The 26,419-nt window shown below is 37.3% G+C and overlaps 1 protein-coding gene across 1 annotated transcript; it reads left to right on the forward strand.

Annotated features, from left to right (window-relative positions):
- The first annotated feature begins 2,737 nt into the window (after positions 1 to 2,737).
- On the forward strand, positions 2,738 to 24,824 carry selenoi (selenoprotein I). The gene is made up of 10 exons (XM_088625197.1): positions 2,738 to 2,945; positions 13,287 to 13,355; positions 13,644 to 13,752; positions 15,740 to 15,814; positions 16,653 to 16,915; positions 17,704 to 17,812; positions 18,121 to 18,169; positions 18,936 to 19,116; positions 19,818 to 20,000; positions 20,826 to 24,824. The coding sequence occupies exons 1-10, from the start codon at positions 2,889 to 2,891 to the stop codon at positions 20,931 to 20,933; spliced, it is 1,203 nt and encodes a 400-aa protein (XP_088481323.1). The 5' UTR covers positions 2,738 to 2,888; the 3' UTR covers positions 20,934 to 24,824.
- The last annotated feature ends 1,595 nt before the right edge of the window (positions 24,825 to 26,419 follow it).

A 26,419-nucleotide genomic window follows, 5' to 3' on the forward strand; every position in this document is an offset into this window, starting at 1 on the left:
GTCTTTATTTGCTCAGAAATTAGAAACCATCAAATACAGTTTTTCAGTTACTTAAGTTTGTCTATTTCTACTTAGAATGTTTATTTCTAGCAAAAAGTTTTCTAACAGTGCCAACGGAGACAAGTTTGTAAATTATGTTTCACGTGAATGTGGAATATTGTCCCTGCTTGTTACATAAATAGAACACTTCTTTATCGTATTGGAGATATTAAAAATTGTACACAGTATTATCTATGTAGCTAAGAAACTTTAAGAAATCGCGGGTATTTTTTTTCTATTATTAAGCTGAACAAAAAACTGTTTTGATTCTAGTCGGCGAAATTCCTTAACATATCTTTAAAGATTTAAAAAATTAACATTCCTTTAGAATTCGTTATCTCTATAATATTACAACTAGAAATTGGACACTTTTTATGTTTTTGTCTGCTATGGAACGTCCTTAAAGACCCAAGTGGTTTACTGTAATATACACATCAACAGGACATATAATTATATGCTTTAATTAGTGTGTTATTGTAAACATCAGTATGTAAATCCTGGTGATATGTACTTTAAAAAAAAAAGAATGGTCACAAATAAGAATCAATCATTCAACCCATCTAGCCTGTTAGCTAATTTACCCAAGGATCTCATCCAGCTGTTCTTCGAAAAGAAGCCAAAATATTGACTTCAACAACATGGCTGGGTGACTTGTTTCATACTTTTGGGTGAAGAGGTCCCTCATGTTTTTGGTTTTAAATACACTTTCACATAGTTTCCACTTGTGTCCTTTGGTTTGTGTTTCAATGTTCATTCTGAAGATCCCCCTGCGTTGAGTTTGTCAGTATTTTTTAGGGATTTTGAATACTTGTGTCAGGTCCATATTATTTGTTCAAAATAATGTGAGTGAAGCACATACCTTTCAGCCCCAGAACATACATGGCCTTACTTGTACATTGTACAATGTTCACAAAACATTCCTCAATTTAAATTATATGCTTTTAACTGTATTCCCTAACATTTTGTTAGCCTTTTTAATACTTTGTCACACGGTCTTAAAGATGACAACATAAACAACTATGTTTTTCCCATTTTGTACTTATACTATATATTTTTACTAGCTGCTTGTAATATCATGCAAATGTCTGCATTAAATGTCATCTGCCCAGTTTTGACTTTTCTCTCAATCTTCTTGAATTTTGTTTGGTACTTTTTTAGCTATAATGCTTGCTTAACCTCTGAATTTGGTATCTTCTGCAATCTTGTCTAGTTTACTAAACATAATATAGATCATTGATATAAGTTAGAAAGAGCAGTGGTCCTAGTACAGATCCTTGTGGTACTCAACTAATTACTTAACTGCAGTTTGAGTATATGCTCCTTATCTCTACTCTTTATTTTCTATTTATTAACCAATTCTTAATCCAAACGCAAATTTCTCTAAATCTTTATTTTCTATTTATTAACCAATTTTTAATCCAAACACAAATTTCTCTACATACCTGCTGATTGTAATAAGATAATTTATTTTTTATATGGATTGTGATCAAAAATCTGAAAATTAAAATACATCATATCATATCCTCTCTTGTGTGTTCATTACTTCATCTATCCATTTTCTTATTGCTTCATCCAATTCAGAGTTGTGAGGGAGGTTGTGCCTATACAAGCAAGGCAGGATACGCCCTTGACAAGATGCCAGCCCATTGCAGGGCAGTCGCACAGACATGCACACACCCACACCAGGGCCAATTTTCCCAGAAGCCAGTTAACCTACTACTATGTCTCTGGACTGTGGGAGGAAACTGGGGCACCTGGCCAAAACGCGCACGAACACAGGGATAACATACAAACTGTGAGCAGATCCACCCCAAGTCTGGAAATGAACCCATGGCGCCAGCGCTGCGAGACAGCAATGCTAACCATAGAAACAAGTTGGTTGGGCAAGACCTACCTTTTGAAATCCATGTTGGCTATTTCCTAGAAGCTTATTTACTAATATGCCATCTTTAAGTTCTGTTTCCATACCCTTAGATGTAATAGAAGTCACACTTATTGGTTGGTTTAATTTCGTCACCCTTTTTATGGGTGGGCACTACATCAGCAATTTATTTCATTAGCAGGTCATGGAAACTATCTTGAGCAACTGCTACAAGAGTTGCATCAATATTATGTGAATAACATATCTTGGTTCATCGACTGGTGCGACTGGTAGGATACTGTTGAGCTCTGGCGATTTATTAATCCTGCAGGCTTCGCCATCCTGAAACATTCTTTCCCTTTTATGGTAATACTATTCATATAAATAATGTTACCCACTTTCACTGCCTCAGTCATGTTTGTGAACAAGCGAAATACTAATTTGATATATCAGCCATTTACCTTAGACGTTTCCCATTATTGTTATGGATGTATTTTGCTTAATCGTTTATCGTTCTTTTGCTCCAATAGTACTGAAAAAATATTTTTAGGCTTCATTGCAATATTCGTATTACAGCTGTCCGTGAAATAGTAAACACGTTAAGGACCAATAACGATGAATTACAATATTTGTATTAATAGAGATATTTAGAACTTGATGCGGTCCCTCGATACCACGGCGTCTTTGCATAATTTCTTAATCAGTGTTGCGCCAGTTTTTAAACACCTTTTAGACTGAACAATTAAAACCAGATCCCCTCCAAACAGCTAGATGTCGCCCTATCCCCGAGCGACATGTCGAACTGACGTCTCCCGGATGTGTTTCCGCTAGGGGTGTGGCCGGCGCTACTGGCAAAGAGTCGGTCGGCGTGACTGAAGCAGTAGACCGGAGAAAGGCATTGCGGGAGTAGATCATTAGAGCAAATAATAGCGTATTTATTAATATCTTTTTTAAATTATAGACTCTGGGAGTCGAAACAACGGCCGCCATGGCTTTTTACGAGTATGTTACTCAGGAGCAATTAGCAGGTTTTGACAGGTACAAGGTAAGGAGATTATTATATTTATTCATTATTTTGAACCATCTCGTGTGCGATGAATGACTTTGAATAAATACATGTAATCGTTTCCCTTAACACTTATTAGCAGGTAGGTTCCTTTTTAATATCGTTTTGTTTTTTTTCACGTACAGTATTCAAAGTCAGAAAGGCTCGCGGCGACGTGAGGAGTTAAACGTGCTTGTTCTTACCTTTTAATTTAAACAGTAGATTGCAGTATACTTTTCTGATTTTGTTCCTTCACGCATGATCTTCACCTTCTCTGCCGGCTACAAATTACATTGCTTTAGGTTTATTCTTGTACTCCACATTCGGCAGTTAACTGCAAGTAAGCGCAGATTGAATGTGCTTTGTGGTACTCTCGGTTGCTGTAACCATGAGACAGAGCAGGGCTGGGGCTGTAGATAAAAACTGTTTCCTTTCTTGGGCTTCCTATTAAAAAGTATCTAATCTTTTACAGCGTCGCGCGATTGCAACAAAATGACAACAGTCGTACGAAGCTTTTCCTAAATCTTTTTAAAAACAGGAGAAATGATTTTCTTCCCACTGAACTTGAAAATAAATGTGGACTGAAGTATAGAAATGCCGACTCCTCCGATGATTTCAGGCGCTGTGGGTTTGCTCCACTCTCCCTTCTTGTCTTGGACTGTTCTGTTCTGGCAAAGAATATTGTACCTCTACAGTGACTGCAATATCATTGAGTTTGCTGTTGTTGAACCCTTTTTCTAATTGATTTTGTTAAGGACCTTTCTCGGTTGTGAGCATTCATACTGTTTGCTCTTATATTTGGTCTGCCGCTTTAAATAAGGGCTTTAAATAAACCCTTCAGTAATTTGACACGAAAGCTCACACTTCTTCGTCTTTTTATGGAGGTTAGAGCACCCCCCTTTTCATTCATCATTTCCACTTACGACATTTCAGTGTTCCTAGAGCTTGTATCTGGTATTAAGTGGATATCCTGCCTTAACCTTCACTTTCATCGTAGCTCTGGGAGGTGCCTTCTCAAGATACGGTTTGTCGTCTTTCGGTGAACGAGACCGGACAACATCATAAAGGTTCTGCTGTATCACGTGTAGTGATTAATTATGAGAAAGCTAAGTACAGAAGTGCTACAAAACACTGCACAGGTTTGCCAAAGTCTACACGTATAGACTAAAGAGCTTCTCCTTCTCTCCATGGTAGCACTTCAACTGGCTCTCTGAAAGGTGCTTTAACGTTACAACATATTACACAAGCCGCGTATTTCTGGTAGGCTTTTAAAAAAAATTTGCAAGGCGAGCTAAGCTTTCAGTGTGAAATCCTTGGGAATTCCGTTGTACAGTTGCACTTACCTTAGGTGCCTGTTCTCTGTATAGAACACCAAGCACTGATACGGGGGAAGCATCAGAGATAAGAAAGGGTCCTTGCTAGTGGACTACTGCAGCAAAGACGTTACTAGCTCAGCTGTTCATTCTGATCAGTGAGCCCAAACTGACATGATTTGGTAAATTTGAAAATCAGAAGTTGGTGGGATAACAAAACTCTGCAATGGCAGCTAAAGAAATCCGAGATGTATATTTTATCACGACTGATCAATGTAAACAAGTGCAAGTTTTAAAACTGTTTTACTTTAAGTTGACAAAGATACAACAGGCACCAAATTCATTTTTTTCCCCACAGACACTGAAAGCAGAGGGTGATTAATGGAAACTAAATTGCATATTTTAGTATTCTAAAAGACTTGCATCCTTGGAAGTTCTAAAATTAATTCTAAATAGTTTCTCTCTTTGATAAAAATATGGATTCTACTATATTTACCCACTCAAATTCAATTTAAAGACTCTATAAAATAAATTACAGTACAGTACTATGTCACAAAAAAGCATTTCACTTTTGTCAGCTTTGAGGCACTTAAACATCCATTTCCTGTCTCCCCAGTTTACACTAAGAATAACAAGAACCACTGTGTGGGAAGTGATTTCTAGTTTAACAGTTCCCAAGTAAAATCTGGTGACATGGAAAGTCTGCATCCTGTTCAGTCAGGTCTTAGTTTAGGATGAGTAGGAACTCCGTTTCCTCTGTCTCTCTGTAACAGCCCAGTACTGTTCCATTATCATTCCTTCCTTTTAATGTAGTTTCCTTTCCTTTGACTGGCCTTTATTTTATTAAAGTCTGTGAATTGAACTATTGCAAAACCTCAAACACAAAATACTGTTTTCTCATCTTCAGGTACCTGTGTCCCATGGATACATTGTTTGTACAATTTATCACCCAGACACTAAAAGCAGGGGACACTTAATGGAAGCTAATTGTTTATCAATTCAGGTTATTTCAGCAGTATAACTCTGGGTGAAATGAGTACCTTTTTAAGTCGATGAGCTGATTATTTTCTAAAGTTCAATGTTTACCAGACTATAAAAAATGTGCGATTGGACAGGAGAATCTAAAGCATTCTCGTTCACATCCAGTGCTGAGAGTACCGAAGCTGATTAGTGTTGGGATTAGAGTCTGTTGGTTTGAATACTGCAGTGTTCCTGAACAGATTGTACTGGCACACACTGCTGGGTTAGAATCTCTTTTGGAACATCAACTTCTTGCTTTTCCATAGCATTTAATGTTCATGATTTCAGCATCTGGCTTTCTCTTGGCAAGACTTCTTTTGGATTGTTGCCTGACTACTGACATATGTTCACTGTGTACAGACCCTCATGGTGTGGTTGTAGGGCTTGTATGTCTTTACAGTGGGGCGAAGACCCGTTTCACATTGCCTTAAATGTGGATTTGAGAATTGAGGTGTTGCACCTTCCCAGTCTTCGGTGATGTAGAAGTTCACAAAAGCATTCATTGTTTTTCAGTGTGGGTAATATTTAAATAGTGACCCTCATTATTCCTTGTTATGCACTCTGCTTGCAGTAACATTTGGTTTATAATGGATGTTAAGTAATGGATGTTTGATTTAGTGACTTTTTCATGAGATAACTTTAACACAAGTTTAAGTATCTTTTTCGTAAGTGCTAAATATTGTAATGTAATTGTTTCTTCCTCTGCAGAGTAGTTAGCATTTGTTGTATGAGAATGTAACAGCTAAATAACCAGGTTAGTGTACCAGTATAATGTCCCTTGACACACGCAGCTTCATAAATATAAGTAACCAAGATCTCTTCTGGGTCGTCTGCATGTCCACCCCTTTGAAGATGTCACAGACTCTCAAAAAGTCTCCTTTCTTTCTTAGTATTGAAGGAACAGTATATAAACCAAGCAGGGCCATTTTTATGTTTCTCACTTTCCTAATAACCCTCAATCAGTGAATGTCATATAAGGATCACAACCATAAAACCTTAATGTGCCCAGTTTTATTGAAGCTGTAGATGTACTTGTATTATTTATTGTACTTGCTTATGCATGGATTTGGGTCATAAGAGACCAAAATTCTCAATTTTGGTCTTGTAAAAACCCTTAAAATTTCCTGCTGTCCCAAAAGAAGCTCAACACTCATCTTTATTCTTGTTTAAAGTAGCCCCCGTCTTTAAAAAGCCGAAAAGAAACCAGTCACATAGCATAGGGCCTCAAAGAAAGTTATTTGCATAAGGTTTTTAATCACATGAGAAATGCAGTTTTGAACAGCAGCTGTACTCCCAAGTGGCACAGCCAGTAGGAGATGTCTCGCCAGATGCTGGCTGAACTCTCTGATCCAGGCTTTGTGAGTTTGAGTCTGGTTTATGTCTGACTTAAGACTGGGCTTCCCCAAGCAGCAGCTCACCATTGGCTTCGCACTGTGGCGGTAGTGTTTAAATGCTAGAGAAAGTTGCTAAACCAGTGAGGCAGGATTGCAGGATTCTGTCACTCCAGCAGCTATAGGTGGCATGATCTTGAGGCAGTGGTGTGGCTCATACTGTAGGACACACTGACGTGAGCATGTGACGCTAGGACTTACCACTACTGTTGAAATGTTGCTGTCGAATTGAGTGAGATTGACAGGGGATTCAGTCTCACTGTCGGTCTGTCCAAGGGCCTATACACTTTAAAATTTTGTAGAATGTGTGGAACAGTGAAAGGTGTGTGTGATATCTTGATTTGGAAATGTGTGTAAATTTATCATTTTAGTTCTCCAGATGTTTTCTATTACCCACCCAATGTGCACTTGCTAGATTTAAGGGCAACATTTTGTCAGCAGCTCCTGTGGCCACAGGCAGAGAGTGAGGACCTGTAGATTAGTCCCTCCACCATGCCCAGCTCCCATGTTGTGTACACTCGATGCTGCACAGTGACTTACAGGAAAGTTGGTAACGACTGCCTGACATTGGTTAATCATAATATTGTTAATTAATGCTAAATTAGCATAATGGCTGCTGCCCTTTCCACAGGCTAGTTTTTACCCCAGTCTGTGAGGAGCTGCAGATCTTGCAGTTGATCTTGCAGGTCTCTCTTTGTCCTGGTCTGTAGTTCTAGATTCTCCTCTGTTGTGCGCTTTACTCAAAGCTAAAATAAACCAATTCTCTTTTCACAAAACACTGTAGGAAGTCAAAGGAACTAATATCTGGTTTCTTTTACAGAAAATATTTACCGTTTGTGTATTGGAATTCTGTCTCTACTGGCAGATCCGCTTGGGACTTGAAACACACAGGATACTGGTGCTTAGAGAACATACATAACAGCCCAGAGAGTATATTGTAATTTATGTCATGCTTTGTAATTAATCTTGCTGATTCGGTGATGGCAGATATGGTGAAGCAGGAATGATAATGAAAAACTGCTCTGCCAAGGGCTGCTGAGTTGTGTCAAGGGTAGCCTATCTCACTGCTGTAACTTGGCCGGAGGTTGTGTCCAACTGTCGTTTAGAAGATTAAATTCATAAAATCATGCTGCTTCTCCTACAGCACACAGGGCAACAGATTTAGTGTTACAAATTAGTGCTGTTTTGTTCCTGAAAATTTGTTTAATAGAGTTGGGAATTTCTTGTTCATGAAATAACAAAAAAGCAAATCAGTGACATGATTCCAAAGCTCTTAGCATTGTCTAACATGTTGTACTCATCTTCTTTGTCTCATTGCAGTGATATGTAAACTTTAATCAAATACATTTTCTGCCTCAAAGGGTGTGTTTAAGCTAAAGTAAATAAGATTAAATATATGTAATGACCATATTTCTTAGCAAGTAAGGACTGTTTGGGTGCAAGAGGCTTAGTCATAATTTTTTCTTATCCCTAGCTAGTTTTGGCCTTTTGTTTCCCCCCCACCCCCCTCTTAAGATTCATAACCTAATTTAAAAGAAACTATTACATGAACTGGACTTGCATAGTTTTGGTGTCTTATTATGGTGTTTTCTAACTAATGAAGAAAATGAAAAAGAAGCTCTTTGGTGTGAGCTGAAAATAAAATTAAGCAAGAAAGAAATGCAAGTTAGGATTGGTTTTGAACCTGTTGGTTTGGTAGGTTTCTTTTCCTTGTGAACTGTCATGCAGTTGCATTCACATTGATTAACTTAGAGAATCTCCCTTAATTACGCTACACCACCACTTGACTTATTTGCCACTGATCTAAAACCAACATATCTGACATTTCTCACCTAACACAACTCTTTGTGTGCCAGTTGAACTCGGCATAATGTAGTGTGTGCAATGATTGATCAGAATCATCCTTTTTTGTGTAAGGGTCTTTTGATAACACCTTTTATAAATAAGATTTTTTCAGCACATGCCTTAAACAATACACTATAAAATTCCATTGCTACATAATAACAGACTGCCAACATGAACTAGATGACGGTTTTGTTCTTGTGCTGTGCCCTTTTTTGAATTGTTGAGAGATTTGTCACAGCTAGGTCAGGATTTGACTGCTGGAACTTCTAATCCTGTAAGGTGCAAAACTTAAGGCTCTGAAGATATCCATAAATAGACCTGAATATCAAAACTAGAATTTATAGAGTAGGAAGGAAGAACATAAAAAAATAAATATTTAGTGCATTGATTGAATGATGCAGTTTTTGGAAAGACTGAATAACTTTCTTTATAAAGAATGTATAGTCCACTTATCAACAGCTAGCTGAGGGCTGTGAAAGAACACATGAATAATTGTACAGATGAAATATGCATGTGACCTCTTGTGCTGTAGCCCAGAGGACATCACCCTTCACAGTGGGAATCGTTGTCCAGCACATTTACTCTGTGAATGTATTCATAGTCCTAGTGGGCGAAGATGGAGAAAGCATATTCAACAGTTCTAAATACATGCAAAAATATAAAACTTTTCTCAGAAGAAGTGCAGATAACTAATCATTTCAATGTCTTACAGTTAACTTTGGGAAAACTAACACTTGTACTATGACTTTGCAGAAAATATTATTGGTAGTGTCTCAGGAAATTTCACATCTTAGTTTAGCATGCAAAGTGTTTATGCAGTACCAATGCCACATCCTTGTGTGTGAAGGGTGAATATGTATCTGCACATACTTCTGTGTTAGACAGCCTTAATGCATTCGTATTTGAACATACAATTTGAGCTAAATAAACAATTTCCATTTACTGTAATAGATGTCTAGGTTTCTTCAAAGTAAATTTCTTTGTATAGTACTTGAACAAATTTCACTTCAGTGTTTCAACACTTAACTGTAGAAATAAAATACAAAAACCCAAGGACCTGAAATATATTACTTTGTGTCTTTAAAAACAAAACTGCGATAGCCAGGCTTAAACCTTTGGTCAGCTTTCACTGAGCTGCTGATTAAAGTGATTCAGACTTGTTATAGAAGAGAAATATTTACTCGTATCAACAGAAGACAATTACACCAATAAGATTAGTACTATTTATGTGATCATTCTAATTGTAAAGTGAGTGGAGCACTTTTTTTCTTAATGAACTGACATGATGTTGAAAAAGGCAAACAATTAGTTTATCCTTTAGGTTTCTTTAATCTTAATTGACATTTTGGGGCAAAGCAAGATACATTCTTTTTATTATGTGAAAAAATGTTTAAATATGCATTCATCGGAATGAGGTTACTGACTGCTAGTTTTTAAGCTAGTGAATGAGTGAATGAAATATTTATAATAAGGAAATAATGTAGATGAATAAGATGCAACTGCCCTGCTCATACAGTGTGGCGAAAAAGTTGTACACCCCCTTATGACTTTATGGTTTAAGAATTAAACATATTTGACTTTCACCTTGTACTCTCCAAGTCCTAACAGTAGGTCAAACTAACCTCAATTTGACAGATATCATCACGATATCTACCTTTTTCACAGACTAGATTTGGAAAGCAGTAGCACAGTGGAGGAATGTTCATGAGTTCTTTGCAGCTGCTGTTTTGGTCTTGTGCTGTGTTCTTTGTCCTCTTTCTCCTGTCACTTTTCAAGTACTCCTTAAAACCCAAGCAGGTGTAGCGGCAATGCTTGTTAATAAGACAGAATTAAGTGTTACTGTGCTTTCCCAAATGAGGCCCCATCTCTCTGTTGGTCTCTGTGGTGCAGCCAAAGAGAAGCTATTCATGCAGGCTGATTTAAAGATGTTTTCTTTTGATAAGGTACAGCTCCCAAATGGGGATGCACTTAGCTAAGCCTGGCTATCATGATCAATGGTCATCCATTGGCACCTATCTGTTTAGGGAGTGCCAGATGGACATCTGGACTGCATTCCTAAGTGTCAGGAGTAAGTGACTCATATCTCACCTTGATCAACCAATCAGGGACTGGTAGGGCAGAGTAACCCACATGGGTCTCTGATGCCCATGAAACTTTCAGCCAATGAACGAGCTGAAGTTCCTCCAGGTAAAAACAGGCAACACAGAGAAGAATTGGAAGGACAATTCCAGGAGAATTCCAGGGGTGCGAAAGAATTCCAGGGCAGGACGGCCCAGGAGCAGAAAGGCTCCCAAGGGCAGGACATTCTCGCAGCACGCCTCCTGACCATCCTCAGACTAAGCCCGGACCAACATGTAACAGCCAGTGTGTCCGAGTGCCAGAACTTTCCTTTGCTCTAAGAGTCGAGAGCGGAGGTTGCCACGAGTAACCAAAGGCTCCACCCGAGGTTAGCATCAGCAGCAAGCGTCGTGAACAGGTCAGAATTGTGGACAGCTGAATCCGTATTCAGAACTAGCGCTTTATCAGGAACGAACCGGTCCTCTTCCTGGCCTGCTGGGACCCACAGTATCTTTTCTCCTGTGCACAAACTTTGCTAGTTAAAGCCAACACTAATTAGCTGGTCAGTGAGCATCAGCAGTGCACCGTCGCAAGCCGCACAGCACAGCCTGGCATGGAGCCAGAGAGCGCGGATTGGACAGCAACAGCCTGCAACTGTTTCTTTGTGCCCGCAGGAGATCTGAATCCCCAGAGATTGGATGAGTATTCAACTTCACTGCATTACTGCTCGAGAATTCAATTGTTATCCAAACCAGTTGATATCAATTTAATTCCTAAGTTATGTACTTGTTTTGAGTATCTAATGTAGAAGTTGTAACCAAGTTCATTTACGAAACGGTCTAAATGAATGATATACTGAACGCATGTCCTCTTGATATATGTAACTCTTTGTAACTGAATTAATTTTTATCTTTTGTATTCTGATAACCCTCACGATAAGATCTGTTATGTTTACATGCACATTCTATGTATTAATAAATGTATTGTAGTGTATTAGTACCTGTGTGGGTGCGTTGTTTGACTTATACCACATGGTTGGATCCTAAGGCCATTAAAAGAATCAATTTTGTGACTTACTGCTACAATTAATAATTGTCCCAGTAAATGCCCAAACCCCTACAGAACTGGTGCCTCGTGAGAGCACACTACACAGGTCAGACACAAATTTTGCACAAGCAATGTTCCAATATGTCATTGGAAGAAATGTGAGTTAGCCTAAGGAAGAGAATTTTCATCATTGAGACAGTGGAATCCTGCCAGGCCATAGTGGGTCTTCTAAGCAAACAGATAATATAGCAAATCAGTACAGCTTAGGATGCCACTGCATCAAAGAACCTTGATGAGGTGCCTCTTATGCAAACAGTACTATATGTTCACAAATGCATACATTTCAAAATATTATGGGGAGACTTTAGACAATAGTAATCTGTTAATGAGGAACAAGTAATAGGTTTATGATGAAAAGAGAAGAAAGAAAACACAATGTTTTGGCTGTGGAGCCTTCTTCAGGTGTGAGAAATCTATTAATGTATAGTGGGAAAATATTAAATGTGGTACAAAATGTGTAATAAACTGTGGAATATTATACTGTTAGCAGTGTAAGGATGTAGCGATAATCTCAAAGTCACTTTCTGGTGCTAAATGTTTGTGTACACATTTAATGACCAGACCCTTTTGGGATATTGTAAAAATAATGAATTGGTAGGGTGTTTAAAAGCCATCATTACCGTATTTGCATGACATTTATTAGTTTGTTTTCGTCTTAAAAAGTACAAATACTTATATGAATTATATTACTCTAAAACAGAAGTAAGATAGTTATTTATTAAGTTATTGATGTGAGCCTAACATCAATTGATTAAAAGTATTTTCTCAGAAATGTATTCAGTCTAAAGGATTTGAGTTGATAAGACTAGTGAGGTGGAGTTACCTGTTTCATATATTAGAAATATCTTTAAAAGTCCTTTAAAGTCCTGCCAAACCAACCATTTTCTAAAGTAGTTCAGGTGGGTAGCTGTGTCAGCATGCGTAAGCTGCAGAGGAACAAGTAACAGGTTTATTCCATGCTTGAAAAGATAAGAAAAAAAAAACAATGTTTCAGCCGTGGAGTCTTCTTGAGGTGTGAAGGCTCCACGGCCGAAATGTGTCTTCTTTCTTCTCTTTTCAGCATGGAATAAACCTGTTACTTGTTCCATTTTCTAAAGTGTTTTTTTATTCTGAGATTTTTCGATTAAAACTACGTTTCTGGATTTGTTTGAAACAAAAGAGATTATGGTGTTGAAATGCCACAAGCATTAGACTGCACTACGTGATGAGCCTTTGCTGGACACTCATTTGGAATATGAGAACTGTGGTATTACCAGTGAAAAATAAACGGAGCTCACCTCTTACTTACTGAGCTCTTCTAAGCTTCCTTACTGGTTTTGTCCAGGTAAATCTCTGGGAAATCATGATCCATTGGTACCCAGTTTCCACACATGACCCTGATGAGTACAGTATTTGTATATATTCATAAGTAAATTATTTTTATCAATGTCCTTTAACCTGTAGGTTGATTTGGTGGGTGTGGGGTGGCAGATCATGTATCTTAACAGCTGTATTTTCCTATATTACTTTTTTCTTCTTGTAAGGTGTCAGCCTACTTATCTGCAACACTAAGTGTTTAATATTATATTTTTCTGTTGTTCAAAGATGTTTGTCTGTTTCTTTTCCAGTACAGTGCAGTTGATTCCAATCCACTGTCTGTCTACGTAATGCACCCGTTTTGGAATTCAGTTGTAAAGGTAGGTTTAAAACCTGCTTTGTAATAGTAGAAATGTCAACCATTGTTTTATGTAAATTTATACAAAGCAAAATGTATGATTAATTTTTTAATTTTTGAGCTTAATAGAGATTTAGTGTTAAATATTATTTTCCATAGTTGCTGTGTATTGAACATGAATTAAACTAAGTATTAGTGTTTTTAGAGAAATCAGCTTTATTAAGCTTTTTTTGTGTTATTTGATTAATTGATCATTCATGACTGACTATGATGGACTCAAATGATATCATTTTCTGTTCTTCATTCCCAGATTTTACCTACATGGCTGGCGCCTAACTTGATCACTTTTACTGGTTTCATGTTCCTTGTTCTCAACTTTATTATGTTGGCCTTTTTTGACTATGACTTCTATGCTTCAGGTAAACTACCGGGTCTTGGGGCTGTGGGTGAAACAGGGAAATGTTCGACTGATTTGTGGTTTTTATTCTTAAACTATTGCGATGTAGTGATTCCACAACGAGTAGCTCCTATTAAACTTTATTGTAGGTAAATGAGTTATGAAGAGTGTGAGGTCACTTTCTTTAGAATATGGGTTCAGAGCTTGGTTAATGCTGTTCTGAGACACATGTTTCGGTTTGACATCATACCTGAGTTGTGTGCTAACCAAAGGCAAAGTCCATTGATCAGTCATTGTAAGACAAATCATTAAAGAGCTGAAATATGGAAACTTTGATCTCAGTTCTGATCCAAGTTACCTTGTCAGAGGCTGGACCATAAACTTTCATCTGGAGGTGATACTCCTGGAATTTACATTTTTTACATGAACCCTTGACCTTAAGTTCACTGTTCTGTTTGTATACATTTGGCTTTTTACTAGATGCCTATGCGGTTCATAGTTTTATCAGCCTTTTCTAAATGTGCCTTTTCTTATTCCAACACGATTTCCAGACAACTGTCTTTGATATTAAAAATATGGAAAAATGTACTCCTTTAATTAAGCACATCTGTGTTTAATTACCAGGTGGACTTGGCTGACAGTATTTTGATGTTACACCTCACCAGTATTTGATTTTGATTCAGCTCAGTAACTGTAATTTGCAATTGTTTTAGATTGCTTACAGACAATTCATGTCCATAGAGATTCAAAACAATGTATTTAAATTGTTTAGTTTTCCTGATTTTCTTCCAAGAATGTACAGTGACAATTCAAGTCATTTACTGTTTTTTTGGTTTGAATTAATTCTTCACAAATCTTTCATGACCATTTAGACATGCATACCTTAAAATTATCAAAATTATCAAGCCTTTTGAGTACACTCTGTAAATTACAAAGGGTGTGCATGACATTTTTATTATTTTCTGTATTCATCCTAGTCTGCAAGATTTGTCCTTTTCATTTGCCTAAACTTTTTCAGATTTGGTTCAAGTTTTACAATGCCTGTAGTTAACATTGGGCATTTTTATGATACTCACATTTTGTGGTTAGTTTTTTACTTGTGAAGTAAAGGACACTGAATTATTAGGATTCCTCCTGAAGTATTGTAAGCTTCAGTTCCAAAACCTTCTTAGCAAAGTGTCAATTTAACAGGATGAGCAAGTGTGATTTGCTATGCTGCAGTGCAGCCAGCTAAAGGCTACAGTTCTGGAAGCACTGCAGTGTCGGGGGTGCAGATGTGTGTGTATAAACCCTTTGTAACAGATAATACGGGAGGGTAACATAAATAGTGTCCGTAAACTAGTAGTGAATCTAATACAGAATTGCATGGCTTTTAACTGAAGTCAGATGTCTGCTGCTTATAAATGCTTTATCAATGATTGCTTCAGTTTTGACGTGGGTTTTACACTCTTATAAAGTGTGAATTGCCCCTCTGTTTGTGTGCAAATTTTACTGATCAGTTGCTTCGGGTCATGAAATGGAAATGTATGCACACTTATAGAGGGATTGTCTGGATGATTAAATCTCAGTTCTTTTGTTCTGCTGAATACAGAATTTGAAGAAACCAAAGAAACCAGGGATTTTGCTTTGTATTGTCACTTGTATTGATGTGGTAAACAATCTAACAAAAGAAAAAATATTTTACTTGGGTTTTTCAGGATGGTTGTTCAGTCCCAGCTTAATCCAGATTAGTTGTTTCACTCTTAGACATATTTCAGTCTTAGTTTTCTTCAATGTAGACTTTTACAGATTAACTGTATTGAAGCAAGCTATAACTAATCTTAAACTGTTTTAAGTAATACTTTCTCTGAAAATCATTTTGAAAATACAGCAATATTATTGGGGGTATTGGTACAATTTTTCAGTGAAATAATTGTTTTTAACATAATTGTGATTAACATGAATTGCCATCAAGTAAAATTTCATGGGCTAACAGTCAGACTCTTAAATATGTGTTCATTTATCAACAGCACCAGACCATCAACATGTACCAAGCTGGGTGTGGATTTTAGCTGGCCTATTTAACTTTACAGCATATACATTAGGTATGTATTGCAAATTAAGTTGTTTTACCTCTAAATGAGAGATATTCTTTATTACTAAGAAAAGATAGATAACGAAAAGATTCTGGATATGATGGGAAAGTAACATTAGGAAGTAAAAGCATAGATGATTGTCATTTTTTCAGCTGAAGTCCTGAATGTATTACATGAATCCCTTGCTCTTAAGTAGCACATACATACCACTTGGATGAGATGCTGCAGCCATTGTGCACCAGCAACCCCCACTACACAGCATATCAGGTAGAGAAGTGAGAAATTGCTTCACCAGTTGAGCTGTGGGGGAACTTTAAATCCCACACTGGACTTTAGGTAGGACAGCAGGTTTAACTCCCCTGCTCTTTTGGAAAGTGCCATGGGATCTTTAATGGCTCTGTAGACAGGATCTTGGGTTAACATCTCATCTGAAGGATGGTACCTCCTACAACAGAGTGTCCTTGCTGTATGGGATACTGGTTTGGACATTTAGGTCTAGAGGGAAGAGTGCTGCCGACTGGTCCACATCTACTTGCAGGAGAAACCTCCTTTGCAGTCCTATCTGATCTCTGACCAGGCCTACATTTGCTTAGCTCCTGGGGTTTAATGTGATTGGGCGGCAAAGTGGTAAATCTGTTGCCATTCGTAATTAATGCACTGAATAAATTTAAATTATAAAAAAAATTGGAGAAAATTATTTTGCAGGGATGCAGAGGTGTGTTATGAGGGAGGAGTAGCAGACAGGAAAGTGAAAGTGCTCTCTCGTATGACCTGCTCAGTTAAATCATAGCTCGTACCTACCTTGCTATTAATCTCGGTAAGTATGCCTGCTGTTTTGGCATTGCAGATGGAGTGGATGGGAAACAGGCTCGGAGGACCAACTCAAGCACACCACTAGGGGAGCTGTTTGACCACGGGCTGGACAGCTGGGCCTGTGTGTTCTTTGTGGTGACGGTGTACTCCATTTTTGGGAGGGGAGACTCTGGCGTGAACGTAGTCACACTCTACTACATACTGTGGGTGGTGCTGTTTTCCTTCATCCTCTCTCACTGGGAGAAGTACAATACCGGTGTGCTGTTTCTTCCCTGGGGATATGACATCAGTCAAGTGGTAAGACCACCACACTGCAGTGTGCCATAATTCTTACTTGTCAGCCTATGCAAGCTGAGACCTAAAGGAACCCCTTTTATAAGCAGTCAATCAAATGGAGCAAAATTAAAAGGACTAAACAGCAGGTCATCTTAGAGATACTCTTTGTGCACCATTCCAGCCGATCAGAAGTGGGCTTAAAGTGATGTTAAGGAACAATTAATAGGTTTATTCCATGCTGAAAAAAGAAGAAAGAAAATGCATTTCGGCTGTGGAGCCTTCTTCGAGTGACACCCAAAACGTTGTGTTTTCTTTCTTCTTTTTTCAGCATGGAATAAACCTACTGTATTACCTGTTCCTTTGCAGCCTACGCATGGTGACGCAGCTACCCACCCGAGCTACTTTAAGTGATGTTACTTGTGTAGTGTAATTTAATTATGTGTTGCTTCTCTACATTGCCTTCCTAGAGCTCTAATGGCATTGTAAAAGATCATATAATAAAAGTAAAATATACTTAAATTGTGCTTTAATAGATTTCAGAGGTAAATGCATACGAGATTAAAAGTAGTAAGCTTTATTCTTTTTGAATCATAAATAAAAATGTATTCTTGCTAAAGAGCTCTCAGTGTCATTGACTTAAAGATATTCAGAAAATGTTTTGTCTGTTTTGGATCTAGAACTGTTTAGCTCAGTGTCTTGTATCAACCACTGATTTGGCTGCTCCTATAGGAATGTGGGCAAAAATGCGTTGGGGGTAAGAAGAGAATGTGCAACTTACTGATCAGAGATGTGATCACCTTTTCTTTTAGACCATCTCCATCGTGTACATTGTGACCTCTGTGGTTGGGGTGGAAGCTTGGTACATGCCGATATTGTGGAACATCCGCTACAGGGACCTCTTCACTGTTATGATTCTGGGTGAGAGATCTAACTAGCTAGTCTTTTAAGCCATATAGTAATGTGGGTGAAACCCTAAAACAGCAAACAAGGTTAGGTGCAATGTTCTATGAAAAGCCTAATTCAACATTGCTTAACACTAATGAATAGTCCTAAAAATTTGAATGCAAGAATTAATTCTTGCTAGTTAATTATAGTTATGCTTTGTTATTCCGTAATTAAATGAAAAATGCAAATTTGAATAGTTTTATATTGCATGTTTTTGTCCTATGAGACATCCCACAAGAAACAAATTGTATATTTAATACCCTTTTCTTTCTATCTATTAGGCTGCGCGTTTTTGGTAACCCTTCCAATGAGCCTGTACAACGTGTTGAAGTAAGTTCCCCATCACTTGTGGTAGCTGTATTGCAGAATTTATTGTTTGCCGATCAACAGCTTTTGATGGTTAGAAAACCTAGAGTCCACAAAGATGTGCAGGACAAATGCCAAAGCTAAAGGTACCTGGAATTGATATTGTGGAAGTTCATAGATTGTGAGAATTAGCTTTACAGTGTTGAGGAAACTTTTTAAATCATAAACCATTTAACCTAATTAGCTAAAAATATCATGATTAATTCTGAACGGGGGATAATTATGTAAGGACAGTTCTCATTTTTACGGATTAGGATTGAAAAATAAAAATAACTTCTTTCTTTGTTTTCAGAATCCATCGAGGACCCACTTTCTCGCTGCTAGTTATTTAGTGAATGTTGTGCCTTTTTTTATATGATTTTAATTTGAAAAAGTTGCCCAACATTATTATCTCTCATTATCTACTTGTTCCCATCCTCAAAGAATTTGTACTATAAAAACTTTGTTGTGTTGAGAAGAACAGAAATGTAAAAATCCATACTGAAGACATTTTGAAGTTTCCACACTTCACGTTTTCAGGTTAGAGGCACTCCAGTAACACTTCTCACTGAAGTGCCAGTGTCAGTCAGTACCACTGCAAAACAATTAGCATGTTACAGCCTGTTGGACTTTTATCCGAGTATCTGAGAACAGTATGGTTCAAGTAGGATTAATGTGATGTCAGCAGGCACACGAGTGACGTTGAAGGTGCTTTTCTTTCGCCCTCTAACTGTTGCTTCTGCCTTCCCAGGGCATACCGGAACAACTCTTTGAAGCAAAGCTCTTTGTACGAGTCCTTCTTACCGTTCCTGTCCCCAGTGCTGCTCTTCATTCTCTCCACCGTCTGGGTCTGCCTCTCCCCCTCAGACATCCTCCAGAAGGAGCCAAGAGTCTTCTACTTCATGGTGGGGACAGCCTTCGCCAACATCACCGTAAGTCATGGGGGCTTGTCACACAGCTCGGACTTCAGTGTTGAGAATTAGTCCGCGATTCCCGAGAGGTGAGCTATAAACAGTTCTCAGACAGGACATCTCAGATGAGGACAGAACAGCTGTCACTTGTTGAACTGCTTCATCTCTGTGATCTCTGGGCCTTCACCATATGACTGGTATGATTGTCATTTAGCTGAAATCATGTTTAAGCCCTTGAAATATTCCCAGTGGTGTTAAACTCATCTAGAATGATTATCCTGGCCAGGCTTTCTTCATTAGTGGGAATTGGGAAGAATACTTTGGACCATTTACCAGCTAATAATTTTGTATAACTCGGAACCAATAACTAGCCTTAACAGCCTACCTGGAAATAATTCACTCTGGGAACAGAATTTAAAAATTATTTTCCCCTCATGACAAATTGCAACACATCTATAAGTGATTTCCTTACTTTGTGTCAGGCTCAGTGGCATGTTGACCTAGACAGTGAAGCATTCTCCTGTCATGGAAGATCTGGTCATGTTGCGGCGTGAAATTCACCGTCTAGGGAGCAGCGCTATGTGTGCTCTTAGCCCGCGAGCGACCGTGATCGAACCCCTCCAGGGGCAGAGCTGAGATGTGGAGAATTCTGACAGACCAGCATTTTTACAGGATGGCTTCAGGACCACTAATGTCTGTGCCTTCTGCCCGTCTCTCTGCAGTGTAAGCTGATTGTGTGTCAAATGAGTAACACACGCTGCCAGCCGCTCAGCTGGTTGCTGCTTCCTATGGCGGCGGTGGTGTTGCTGGTGGTCTCAGGTGTGGTGCAGCACAGTGAATCACTTATCCTGCACATCTGGACTGCAGTTGTAGCCCTCGCTCATATCCACTACGGGGTTTCTGTGGTAAGTTCCCATCTCTTAGTATGAATTGAATCTTGAGTGAAGAATACTAAAGGCATCATGTGCTGGCTAAGCATGTGATGCCTTTAGTATTTTTTTGTTTAAAAAAAATGTTTTGTAGTGAATGTTCCCTGACACTCATGCAATGGGAGCTGCACTATACTGGTTTGTGATTCTGAAACAACCATCATCCCCACCCAACAAACCCCAACTAAGTAATAATTGAAGCATAAGAGGACTACATTTTTGCAAATCTCTATACTGTTAAAGTTAATGTTTTGCCCTTTTCAGTTGAAACCCCTGAACTGATGATTGTGTAGGATTCCAATTTTCAATTCTTCCACTAGATGGCACTGAATCACAAATTTACAGTTCAATTCCAGTTGCAGTATTTTTTCTGTTATCATTTAAGACAAATAGTCATGAGACTGAGTGGCATCAGATTTATTCAAGCTTTCTTTGCACTTTAAATCTGCAGAGAATTCTTTGCAACCTCCAGAATTATTAATTTTAGAACCTATATCTTAGAGTGTAGCTGTGGTGTTTCCAAATGTATTGTAGTTTAGGTTTTTTTCAGTTGTGTGTGCAATAGTGTTTGTTTTGGTAGCACCTTATTCAAAATGATTAAAAATTGTAAAATGAAACTGATGTCCTAAGTGTGTTCAAATAAGGAAATTGTATCTCAGAATTCACCTTTTGAGTGGCTTTGATGTAGATTATGAGCATGAGTGGATGTTATCTAGATCATTTCTGCACTGGGTAGTCATAAGACAAGAAGCATCTTGCTCAATTTGTGTGAAGTAAATGGTCTCTTTTTTTTATGTCCAGGTGCATCAGCTCAGCGAGCACTTCAACATCTTCGCCTTTTCACTCAGAAAACCCAGTGCGGATTGACTAGAGGAGGAGAAAATCGGCCTGCAGGCAGCAGAAGTATAAACTGTTCCAACGGCCTGTGAAAACCTCAGCCATCACCACTTAAAACTGGCATCAATTCCTGAGAGGAGATAGGTTAAAGCTCCATCAAGCAGCACACTGTTCACCTGATGCTAAGGACAGTGTTACACAAGGCTATTCCTGCAGCGTAAATACATTAGGTTGGGAATACCAGCTAACTTCATGATGTATTTAATCGTAAATCAATGATTTCTGCTTGTTTCCTAAGGAAATATGGTTCTACTGAGAATAGGTTTGGTGTACACACCAGTAACGCACTGCTTAAACTCCATAACTTAAAGCTTGAGGAAAAAACACATTTCAGACTTAAGAATGTACGGTGTGTTGCCCTTGAAAATACAATTTTCATTGCCTTTTATGTTATCTGGTATTCAGTTTCCAAATTCAGATGCTTCAGACAGAGGTTTTTAGATTCTATAAAAAACTATGTTCCTCTCACTTTTGCATGAAATTCTTTGAAGAAATTGCAAAATCAATCAAATGGAGCTCTGACTATTTTGTTAATTCTTCTGTCAAATGTGTACAGAGACAAATACCACTTTGCTCTGTTTAACACTGTTTTGGTTTTGTTTCTTGCACCAAACTTTACTTGGTTGACCTTAGAAATAACAAGTACTAATACAATGTCCACTCAGACTTAGAAATTCATTGCAAGCACAAATCGCATAGTCCTTTGAAAACTGACGATCTGCACAGTATAGTCACACATGTTCATTACTGGAGACAGCATAGGTTGAGAATATTGAGTCACCTGTCTGTTACACTTTTGAATAAGTATGTGAAGAGCCCATCTGTTTCTGTGGAATATTGTTTGATTTTAGTTTTACTGTAAACGTTTGAAAATTTCCTAATGCAATTGGAGAAAGCTTGGCATTCTGTATTGTCACAGCAGATCCTGCGATTTTGTCGGAGTTGTAATGGTGGTATTGTACAAAAAGCTGATGAGCTCATTGGCATGTAGAACCTAAAAGACAAAGTGATCTTAGTGGAAATGACACTGTATGCGTAACACTGATTTAATACATTTCTAGGTGAAATTCAAATAGCATTAGATTCCGACTTTGAATTAAGTATATGATCTTGAATTCCACCCCTATTCCATATATAAATGCCTCCTTTTAAAATAAAGTAAATCAGTTTAGAATTGATTGATCATAATCACTTATCTGTGAGCTTATTGCTAAACTGAACCCTGTGAATTGTGGTTATAATCAAGAGGCAAGCTTAACCTTGTGACTACTTTCTTGACATTTGTACATGCATTTTTTAATGAAGACCTAACATCTTAGAATATTGAAGTTCCCAGTTTGCCGGTGGTATGGTGACAGCATGCCGATTTTCAGGATTTATTTGTACCTCGCATATCGGTAGTTTGTTTAGTTACATGTGCTTAAATGAAGAGTGTGCCTAAAATCCTGTTTTTGGACAGGGTACACTTGGAAAAAACAAGCATTGTAGTTTTATTTAAGCAAGGATATCGAACCACTAGTTTGTTATTTTTTTTTTTTTGTTTTTACATTTGTTTTGAGGTGTGTTGTGTGTGTTGGGGACTGTTGGTGGTAGCAAATGATAGGAATGTATTTGTTGCTACAGATTGTTCCTCTTTGATCCATTTGGTTTCATGAATATTTGTAAATATGAATTTTTATGTTGGTAATTTCTCTTAAAGTAGAAATTGGAATAATGTTTTAAATTTTTATTTTTTATTTCAAACTAATGTGATGAGAAATGAATGGTTGGGCAAACTTGCCAACAGTTTGTACACATTCAGGAAGACTTCCTGTTTATAAGCACCTGCATCAGTGTTGTCATAATTCAGAACTGCTTTTCTTCTAGTAGTAAAATACAGCAGCTGGTTAACTAATGAAACTGTTTACAGAAGATAATTAGCTCTGTACGTGCAGAACCTATAAGTGTAGTCTGTGCTTGGCTTATTTATTGAAAAGCAACTTATAAAATTAGCATTTTACAAAACACTGGAAACCTTGGTGTTACTGTAGTGAGTTATTCACTAATTCATGGCAGTTCTGATAAATTATTAAATGTATAAAAATAATGGTAAATAAAAACCTTGAAATACTGGTGGGCTGATGATTATGGTGATTGTTAATGCTTTTTTCTTATTTGGCAGTGTATTGTAATGATGTGCAAGTAAAAAAATTGTGAAAAGCTAGTAAAAGCATTTTCTACAGGTGTGTACTGTAATATAAGACTGAAATGTGATATATTTCTGGTTATAAAATATATCTGTGACTGGAACTTCAGAATGGAACTAGCTACACTTCAATTCAGTAAAAGAGAGGGTAGACGATTATGCTTCTCTCCCTGTTTGTGGAAAGACTGTGCCTTGGTGGTATACTTCAAATCAGCAGTGCACAGGTGAGCTACACCAGTTATTGTATAGCTGGAGATGTCAAAGCTGTCTTGAAGAAACAAAATAATGTGTAATTTACACTAAACTGCCAAAATCATGTAAACATAATGAAGAATCATAATTTTTATGGAATGTTTAACCAGTTCTGGAGGTGGAGCAAATTAAGAACTGATTGTATAATCAAAACCTGCTGTGTTTTCACACAGCACACTCTAGTCCTAGAGTATGTGAATTTTTTTCAGACAAGTACTTTAAACTGGCATATTTTGTGATTTCTGTTTAAGAATTCGTATTTATTTTTGCTCACACAGATTGTAATTTTTTAACCACTCAAACAATAAATCTTACTTTCTACACAACTGTGATGTATACTTTGCAAAACTTAAATTTTCAAGAGCAAACGATCAGTAGGAATCTTACCAAGTAAATGATCCAGATGCATGTCACTTTACAAACTTACATTCCCTTTGTTTCATTTGCTTGTTCTGTTTACTACTGGGGAGTAATATATTAAGATTTTTCTTTTTAGAGTTATAAAAATATTGCATACATAAAATAGCACTCTGGCTTATTGAATTACATCACTCTTTCAAATGCCAACTGTTACAGGATGTTATATTTCTTTAAAAGTCCAATAGAAGGGCATTACTTAAGGTTTGTTTAGATGCTATGACACAACATTTTAAAGTATATTTAACAGTGATTGCAATAACTTTTCCTTCATCTTAAAGAAAATGAACTCCCTGTAGATATGCTTCTTAGCTATAGGATATCGATTTCAGCAGCTCTACCTCAGGGTAACTGTGCAGGAGTAATTGCAATACTGTAAGTTTAGCAGCCGCAGGGACACAGTCTGCACAGAACCTGTGGTTTTGTACTGAAAGACTGTTCATTTGAGTTTTTCAAGTGTATTTTTAAAATACTTTAAGTGGCTTAATGGTGTTTTATCCCTGGAAATCAAGTCTACCACTTTAATAATTGAGCAGTGCAATTTGGATTTGTATTAAAGTATACTTGTAGATTTCTGCTGTGCAATTCTTGGGACATGTATGAAACCACTGCATTTAATGTAGCTGAAAGTTTAAATTACAATGTATTCAGGGCTATATTCTTACTGCTGCTTTGTTGATATGTATGAGATGTTTAATGGAGTTGTATTTTTGTTTTTATCTGACAAAAGTGATTTCTGTACTGAGGCACTTGTAAATTTGACACTATTGTCCTTCCTTAAACGAATGTGACTTTATTTTGTACCACATTATGTATGCGTTAAGAAGAAAATGACTGGTACTTATTGGGCTTTTTATGTGGTCTGTCAGTGTTTTAAATGCAAAACTCTTGTGTTAATTTAAATTAGATACATATGATAAAAGTTATCTTTAGTGGAGCATCAAGGAAAGATCTAGACAAGGATTCAGTAAATGATGGTTTTCTTTTGGGATGAAGAGTCTTGGAGGTAAGGATAAAAGATGGATCAATAAACTACATTTTGTCTTATACATGTGATGAAGCAGAGCTTTTTTTAATAGTAAATAATTCTGATACTTGTAGTCTCAGGTTTCATTATTTTGGTGTTTAAAGGAACTATGTATTTATGGAATGATTACAAGTTGGGTTAAGTCAAACTTAGACATTATCTTAATGGTATCATGAAAACCTAAGAACAGATGTATGTTATTAACATACAATAGATGTGATAGTAACTGTCAATTGTTACAGTGCTTAAAGAAATTACTTCAGAAAAATCCAAATAGAGAAAGCAGAATCTACCGTATTGCATATCTTGAATCAAATGAAGACTTTTATATATTTTTACCATCAAACTAACTTTTACTTTTAAAATGAACATTTTGGTGCGATTTAATAACTGTTACAGAGTATGTGATGGTGCAGAAAAAGAGCCCTTCCTGTGTGGTTCACATTTTATTCTTGTTTCTTGTTTAAGCACATTTCAGACAGCACTGTTCAGTGCAGTATAGTACCTGTCTACATCCCATGCTCAACCAGGTGTAATCTCCAATATGTCTTTAGCCACACATTTGTAATTGCAGGTTAAAGTTAGTTGGTTTTGGATGGGGGCTCTTGCATTTATTTCATTAACAGAGTATATAGTAATTGAGGGAAGAATTTGTCATTCTCCAAATTCTGGTGAACACCTTTATAACTGGAGTTGTAAGTGTATCTGGAGTCTGTAGCAGGTCTTAATATTTGTAATTACTGTGACTATTTTAAGGACATAACATTTAAAGCTTAATAAAGATAATAAATAATAAAATTCTGTATTGCGTAACATTGCATTTTGTTTGAACATTACCAGTTCTATATTTGTCAGTGCTTCAGGTTTCTTATGTAATTACTCAATAAAATGCATAACTGAAAGGGCGGGAAACTTCTATATGTCATGGGGTTAGAGTTCGTTAAAACTGAGACAGTTGAGACTGAGTTATGAAAACATACGTCTTTGGACACTTATTGCATTAAAAACTGAGAAAAGGGGGCACGTGTTTAACAGAGCAGTTGTAGGAATATGGAACAAGCTACCCTGTCACGTGATTGAAGCTGTTACCAAAGTGTGTTTTTCAAGAAATGGCTGGATGAGATCCTTGGACCAATTAAAGCCCAACTACACAACATTCTAGATGGGTGAACGTTTGTAACCTTTTTCATGTTCTTATGTTTACAAATTTTGTGTAGTCTTTTAAGAGCATAATCTGAGATGATTATGAGGCGAATGTTGGCAGCTCAAAGTCATAAATAAGGAAAGGAGAAAAAATAAAAATATTAGAAAAAATACAATTTTCCGGCACATTGAAGGATGTTAAAAATGTATTCCTAGTTTAAATACATATATATCGTGGACATCTGCAGCAATGTTTGTCAAAATTAGAAGTCTCGCTTCTTTTTGTGTGTGACTTTACTCTATGTTGTATTGATCGCCATCTGCTGGACACTGATGATATGCATTTCACAGCAGCTACTGCTACTACCATTCTTTCTGTACAGACCTGTATCCTATTTATCAGGGCTGCCTCCCTGGACCCCGTAGGTAAATAGATACCCGTGTTGAGTGTGGTCTTCATTTAGCAGTGGCTTG

This window comes from Lepisosteus platostomus, chromosome 3 (genome assembly GCF_059453375.1).
Source record: "Lepisosteus platostomus isolate fLepPlt1 chromosome 3, fLepPlt1.hap1, whole genome shotgun sequence".
NCBI lineage: Eukaryota > Metazoa > Chordata > Actinopteri > Semionotiformes > Lepisosteidae > Lepisosteus > Lepisosteus platostomus.